This window comes from Coregonus lavaretus (genome assembly GCF_964263955.1).
Source record: "Coregonus lavaretus genome assembly, chromosome: 32".
In the NCBI taxonomy this organism is placed as follows: Eukaryota; Metazoa; Chordata; class Actinopteri; order Salmoniformes; family Salmonidae; genus Coregonus; species Coregonus lavaretus.
This window is the reverse complement of record NC_140019.1, coordinates 18,753,387-18,760,312: the sequence shown is the minus strand read 5'-3', so window position 1 is coordinate 18,760,312 and position 6,926 is coordinate 18,753,387. Positions and strand designations below refer to the sequence as shown.

Below are 6,926 nucleotides of genomic sequence, written 5' to 3'. Positions count from 1 at the left end.
ACTGCATTGTTGGAGCTAAGATCACAAGCATTTCACTACACCCGCAATAACATCTGCTAAACCTGTATGATTTTACTCCACTGCATTTCTAAAGAAAATATCTACATTTTACTCCCATACATTTTCCCTGACACCCAAAAGTACTCGTTACATCATTTCGAATGCTCAGGCAGGACAGCAATATGGACCAATACACGCAACTATCAATATAACGCATTGTCATCCCTACTGCCCCTGATCTGGCAGACTCACTAAACACAAATACTGCGTTTGTAAATGATGTCTGAGTGTGGGCTGTCCATACATTTTAAAAACAAGACAATTGTGGCATCTGGCTTGCTTAATATAAGGAATTTGATGTATAGCATTTACTTTTACTCAAGTATGACAATTGAGTAGTATTTCCACCACTGCTTTTTATAGAGGTTCATTGTTGACCTGCTCATCACAGCCCTAGTAGCCTAGTGGCTGTGGATGCTCATATGATGTTAAGTGGTTGAGATCTGACGGTCTGACAGTCCTATCTGTATCTGTCGCAGATAACGGCAGTATGCAGAGAGGCTGCCCTGCTGGCCCTGCAAGAGGACATCAAAGCACAGCTCATCATGGGGAGAAACTTTGAAAACGCCGTGAAGCTTCGAGTTCCACTCTCTCGTCCAGTCGTATATCAACTGTCAACCGCAACGCGGCCTGAGCTTCTTCTGACGTCGCGGTGGAAAAATGACAAAGCTGCGAGACTCTTTGCCGACCTACTGCATATGTTAACCATAAATGCAGTAATCCACTGGAGTCACAAGGGTTTCCAAATGGACATTACATCAGTGAATAGGGGGAAATAATAGCCCAGAATTGCCCATGTGATTTAATCAATAGGCTACTTTGTAACGTGCTCAGCAGGCCTAATTGTTAGTCTCCCTAAATAACCAACCTTAAGGCACAATTCTCTACAATTTTTTTAAAACCTGTGCTACCTTAAATGCAATATTAGGCTACAATGTAATAAATTAATTGTTTCTCTATATGCTTGTTAATGCTTTTTATAATGTTATCCTCATAAGACACATCGATTATATTAGGCATTGGTAAAACAAATAGAGAAAAAGATTACAATACAGAAACATAGCCAACATCAATTCATTTAACCAAGGCTCTTTCTTAGGCTATTTTCAAAGCAGGAGTTATATATAACGCAACACAAATTATTGCATGGGATGAGAAGTTTGAAGGAAACGTTTGCATTCATCTTTAAGAATGTGAACTTTCCATTTGCTTTGCATTTGCTTACAGATGGGTGCGTATCTCCGCTCTCAATGAAACATATTGGACATGTCTGGTTTGGATATATCCAGGGGGGAAACAAGCACGGATCGTATATTAATCATTGCATCCATTGAAATATGTTAATTGAGGTAGGCTAATCGTAAAATGTCTGACTGCTCTCTGCACTTCTGACCACTATGAAGAGGTTATTATCTGTCGTTTGGGAATCCAGCAGGAGTTGGTTTATCATCAATCATTAAGCTTACAAACTATTTTTTTTATATATATCCGCCCAAACATCAGAGACATATAGGCCTACAGATGCATTTATCAGTCCGTTAAATTTAGAAGTTTTGCAGAATTTGCTGACCCGAGATTATATTGAGGTCATTTATCTATTGATTTTTCCATTTGAAGAGGATAAATTGACTCTGTATTGAACTTCCTTTTCTCGTGGATCCGGATGTAGCGCATCCGCGACACCAATCAAACCAGACAGTCAAGAACAGAGGGGGGCGGTGGGTGGGGGGAATCTTTCCCCTTGCTAGTGGGGTGCCTTTTTCTTAAGGTGGTTCCGAAGTCAAGTTTACTGAGCCACTGAGGGAAAAAAAGTGAGTAGTGGAGGGGTTGTCGTTTAATTTTCTATATATGCCATTTTATTATAAAATTATCCCTTTTGAATCGATAACCTTTTTTATTTAATGCATTCCACGGTATCTCACCATTCCATTTACGCGTTGCAGATTTAGAAATACACAATTGCGCATCAAACTCTAAGCAGAAAATAATGTAGCTTAAGTATGTAATACTGTTGGCCTAAAGCCTATATCTAAAATGTTGTTGCCACTGTTCCCTAATTTGCAACCACAAGAACGGAAAGGCGCTTCTCAGCTATTGTAAACCGTTCCACCTTAACTGCTGCACACATCTCTATCGCCCAGCCTTCCACATCTGCCCAATGAATTAAGAGCGGATGCGATGTATCCTTTTTCAGTGGAGTGAATGGCCAATGGGAGTTGGCTTGTCAAGCAAACACTGAGCCCTACATTCTCATTCATTCAGTGCTCGACAGTCCTGCAGTGTTGATGAGAGCACGTCTTCGACTAGTGCTTGCTTTTCAGCATTCCGCACAACAAAAACCTACTTTTACTATTCTCCAAGCAGAATAAGAAGGCTGAAAACCATTGGATATATAATTATTTTCTTCATATCGTGAATTATTGTGCTTTCAAGAATCCTAAAGCTTTTCCCTGCAATTGTTACTCTGCTCTAGGACTAATAAACTCGGTTGTCTGACCAGATCGGTCTCAAACGCGCAACGTTTAGGCTATTTGGTACCTATTCCATAGAAGCGTGGATTTACCGTTTCTGGAGCACATTGGTGTAATGCACCAGATTTTGAGAACGAATAACGAAAGAAGATACAACATCTGTATTTGGATTTAACGCCATCGTTACGAATTTTAAGAGCTAATTAAAATACGCTTGGACTATTTCCTTGGATGGAGTTTTGGTATATTGGTTGATGGATTCGACGTTATGGATGGTTACAGATGGGTGCGTATCTCCCCTCTCAATGAAACATATTGGAAATGTCTGGTTTGTTCATAGATTCTTTGTTGCTAAAATGACGAACATTTCGCAGCTAATCTTCCTCGGATAAGGAGGCTAATATACGCATAGGGTTCAGAACTCCGGCTCTGGAAACATTGTTGCCACTTTAGTTGCATGGAATATGCTTGTCGTTAGTTTATCGAGATAGATGGCATTGGGAACACGCATCATCTGGTGCTTGAATCTGTGGAGCGTTCTCTTCATAATGTACATGCTTGCTTGTGTCCTCTACTCGGTGTGCCTATTTAACACAGACCATTCGACTCTCGAAGGGAATCAAAACGGTCATAGTTTGGTTCAGAGGGGAGAGAGAACTCTCACGCGCAAACAAACACCCCACCCCCACGGTAGCCTAGTTTTCATTCATAAGGTTTTTCCTCCGTATTTTTCTATTCATCTCTAGATCCGTTGATTTGATCCTCTGTGGTTTCTATCACATGGGACGTCGCACGGTCAGCTAAACCCTATGGCATAGACATATTTGAAGTAGCCTATGATATGACTATCGGCGTATTTGCCCTTTTACAATACAATAATTAGGCCGCCCTTATATCTAGTGGCAAAATCTAGTTACCGTGCAAGGTACTGTGGGGTTTCATGAAGCGAAGTCAATAAATGATAGGGCTCTACTTATAAGCAAGCTTCTTCGCGCAGATAATGCCTATCTGCAAATTGTATCCGTTTTTAAACGTATTTGTATGCTTGTGTCACTTTGATTTAGACTGTGCCAAAATGTGTTTAGGCCTACTGATTAAGGTTCCGTTTGCGTTCCTGTTTTAACAGCGATACGACTTTATAGCTAGACCTACCACGGATAATTCCAGAAGCTGTTATCTTAAACCAGTAACGGTATTGGCTTTATTTCAGTTGTCAAATGTGCTTGAGAAGCACAATAAACTAAGCATGTGCTTGAAATTATATGGACATAAAGTTGACACTGCTGTCGGGTTCTGTCGTGACCTTAGTTTTTTGTCACCACATTTCCTTCTAACAGTCTTTCGTTTAGTAATATAATAATACGAGAGGCAGCTCATTTTGTCCTCTTGGATCGTGGCCTCGTTCCGTCGCCTTGGCGCATTTAAATGTTAACTAGTCATACAAATGTAAATGAGGACGGGAAGTAGCCTATTTGTACTGAAGTTTGGATGTGTGCATATTGAGGAAGGTACAAAAAGTCTCGTTAATAGTCTACTTTTGTCCACGGCATGCATAGAAAACAATAGTTGGGCTATGTGAACATGTTCTTAATTAGTTGAAAATATTGACTGCACTTCTCTTTTCCTACTAGCACTGACTTTGCTGATAACTTAACTTCTTTGAGGAAAAATGTACGTACTATGACTGATGTGGTTGTCTAACCTAACTATCCTAAGATGAAAAAGACTAACTGGATAATAGCGTCTGCTAATACTAAAATGGGAATGTAAGCACAAAATAGCATACTCCTCTCATTAATAGACTCTCTTAACCCGTTTTATAACTTTGATGAAATATGATCATCGATGAAAAATGTTTGATCTATAAATTGAGATGATCCAAGGATCTATTGATGGTCTTACTTTTTCAGCTCTTTAGCTTTTCCAATCAAGAGTTGAACCTAAAATGATAAGGGAACAGTTTTCCCAAATCTCCACCACCCTATATTTCTCATTTGCAAACGACATCATTGTCTTTACTGATGGCCCTTTCCTGTGTCTCTTGCTGTCTCTCGCAGGTTTTCCGATGCATGCCAAGTCCACGGTGAATGTCGGAAGTGGTGATCACCCCAGATGGCGCTCCAAAGTCAACATGGCCCTGGCGGTTCATTAGTGGTGATCCAGCAGCCTTCCCTGGAGGGCCGGCAGAGGTCGGATTACGAGCGGGAGCTCCAACATGCCGCCATCCTTTCCCTGGACCAAATCAAGGCCATCCGATCCAGCAACGAGTACACAGAAGGGCCCTCGGTGGTCCGGAGGCCCCCTGCGCCCCGCATGGTGCCCAGGCCCGACAAGCAGCAGGAGAGGACTCACGAGGTGATCCTCGTCAATGTGAACAACAACTACGAGCACCGGCCGGTAGGGCAGGGCCACCACGGTGGGGTGGTGGTAGTGGCCGGGGGCCAGCAGTGTAGCACCAGGGCCCCGGGCCTTAATCGCTCCACCAGTACAGGCAGCGCGGCCAGCTCAGGGAGCAACAGCAGTGTATCCTCTGAGCAGGGACTCCTGGCCCGTTCGCCTCCCTCTAGACAAGGGATGGTGGCCCTCCACCAGCACCACCACAGAGCCGAGCGGACTCAGCCTGTTCGGACTCAGCCCAAGGTGCTGCTAGCCCCCCAGCAGGGCTCTCACCCGCTGCTGCCACTGGAGGCACCGCTCAAGCCCTCAGGGAAAGGGGACATGGCGTCTGGCCACCAGTTCATCTGCGAATGCTGCGGGAAGTGCAAGTGCAGAGACTGCACAGCCCCAAGGACCCTGCCCTCGTGCCTGGCCTGCAACGGCCAGTGCCTGTGCTCGGCGGAGAGCGCCCTGGAGCATGGCACGTGCATGTGCCTGGTCAAGGGCATCTTCTACCACTGTTCCAACGACGACGAGGGGGACTCGTGCGCCGACCACCCCTGCTCGCTGTCACGCTCCCACTGCTGCTCACGCTTCCTCTGCATGGGATTACTGTCGGTACTGTTCCCCTGTTTGCTGTGCTACCCGCCCGTCAAGGGGTGCCTGAAGGCGTGCCAGGGCTGCTACGACCAAGTCAACAGGCCCGGGTGCCGCTGCAAGAACTCCAACACTGTCTATTGCAAACTGGAGAGCTGGTCCCAACAGGCCCAGGAAAAGCCTTCCTGATCCTCTGTGTGTGCGGGAAGAGGGGCGGGTAGTTGGTCCCCTGTGTGGTTCTGACTATGATAATAATGATGATGATGATAAGTCACTATTACTATTGATGTTTATCAAACATTTTAAGCACCTCCCACCCACTTCCTTTCTCCAACAGGGAATCCTGATAGGAGTAAAGCACGGAATATGAAAACCACTCAATTCTTTCTTTTTTGCAACAGGACCGTGTTTTTACAGACCAGTGTTTGTCTTCAATGTTGTTGTTTTTTGTCAGTCTTCAGCTACTCCGTAACACTTGTTTAGAAATAATTTTCTGTTCGCTAGGCAGCGTTTCCCTGGTGCTTTAAGCTTCAAGTGAGAGCAGCCTCTTACCAAATCTGTGAAGGACTATCTAGCTAGGCAATATGTAGCTGTTACCACATGTTCATAGCAAACAAGGATTGTTAGAATTCCCAGTTGCTACCACACTCAGACCATAGCTAGCTGGGTTTCTGTGCTCAAGTTGCATTATGGAAAGCACGTCCATCTCATAGTATTCTGTTGGATATGTTTCTCCCCCTTCCCCACTCATCGTTCACACGCATTCTTTTTTTTTTTTTTTGTGTGTACATTTTATGCTCAAATCCATAAGAGGAATCTGGCTTTTTTTTTTTTTTTAAAGGAAAATGTATTCTCTTTTTGTTGTAAAAATATTTATTATGTGAAGCTCTATTTTATGATATTTATTGCAAAAGACAGTCTTAAATTTACTCATGTCTGAATATAACAAAATATCAATACTTACTGAAAAATTAAAGGGTGGCACAAAAGAATAAACTATGTTAACTTTAATGCAGAAAATATATTAATTAATGAAAAAAAATGTTATGTCTTGTGTCTTGATTATCCTCATTACATTGACCCTGGGGAGTGTTTTAACACGGGTTTGAATTATTTCGGGGTATTAAGGCATTACATTGAATGGGTCCAAGTTTGGTTCTTGCATAATTTCTTTGGGTAACGTGGAATAGTTTGGTCAACACCAATTTGCTGTTCACTCATTTGTTCATGTGTGGAATTCTGGGAAAAATATGTACTTGAAGTGAGTCAGAACCACTTTTACCCTGAATGTTGCAAGCATATTATATCAGGATCTATTTATTGGCTTGATTACGCTTTAAACTGATCATGTAAAATAAGCCTACATCTGAATGCAAAATGGCCACCAATGATACTAACCGGAAGTTCCAACACTTGAGAAAC

The 6,926-nt window shown here is 43.0% G+C and overlaps 1 protein-coding gene and 1 pseudogene across 2 annotated transcripts in view; both read left to right on the top strand.

The window, feature by feature from the left end:
- Positions 1-4,634, top strand: part of LOC311107219 (ATPase family gene 2 protein homolog A-like) — a 117,286-nt pseudogene extending 112,652 nt beyond the window's left edge. The window contains exons 19-20 of the transcript in view: positions 540-760; positions 4,589-4,634. The product of the transcript in view is annotated as an ATPase family gene 2 protein homolog A-like (transcript). The remainder of the gene's footprint in view (positions 1-539; positions 761-4,588) is intronic.
- LOC311107460 (protein sprouty homolog 1-like) lies at positions 2,290-6,538 on the top strand. The gene is made up of 2 exons (XM_084149954.1): positions 2,290-2,817; positions 4,589-6,538. Exon 2 carries the CDS (start codon positions 4,644-4,646, stop codon positions 5,691-5,693), a length of 1,050 nt encoding a protein of 349 aa, XP_084006080.1. The 5' UTR covers positions 2,290-2,817; positions 4,589-4,643; the 3' UTR covers positions 5,694-6,538.
- The last annotated feature ends 388 nt before the right edge of the window (positions 6,539-6,926 follow it).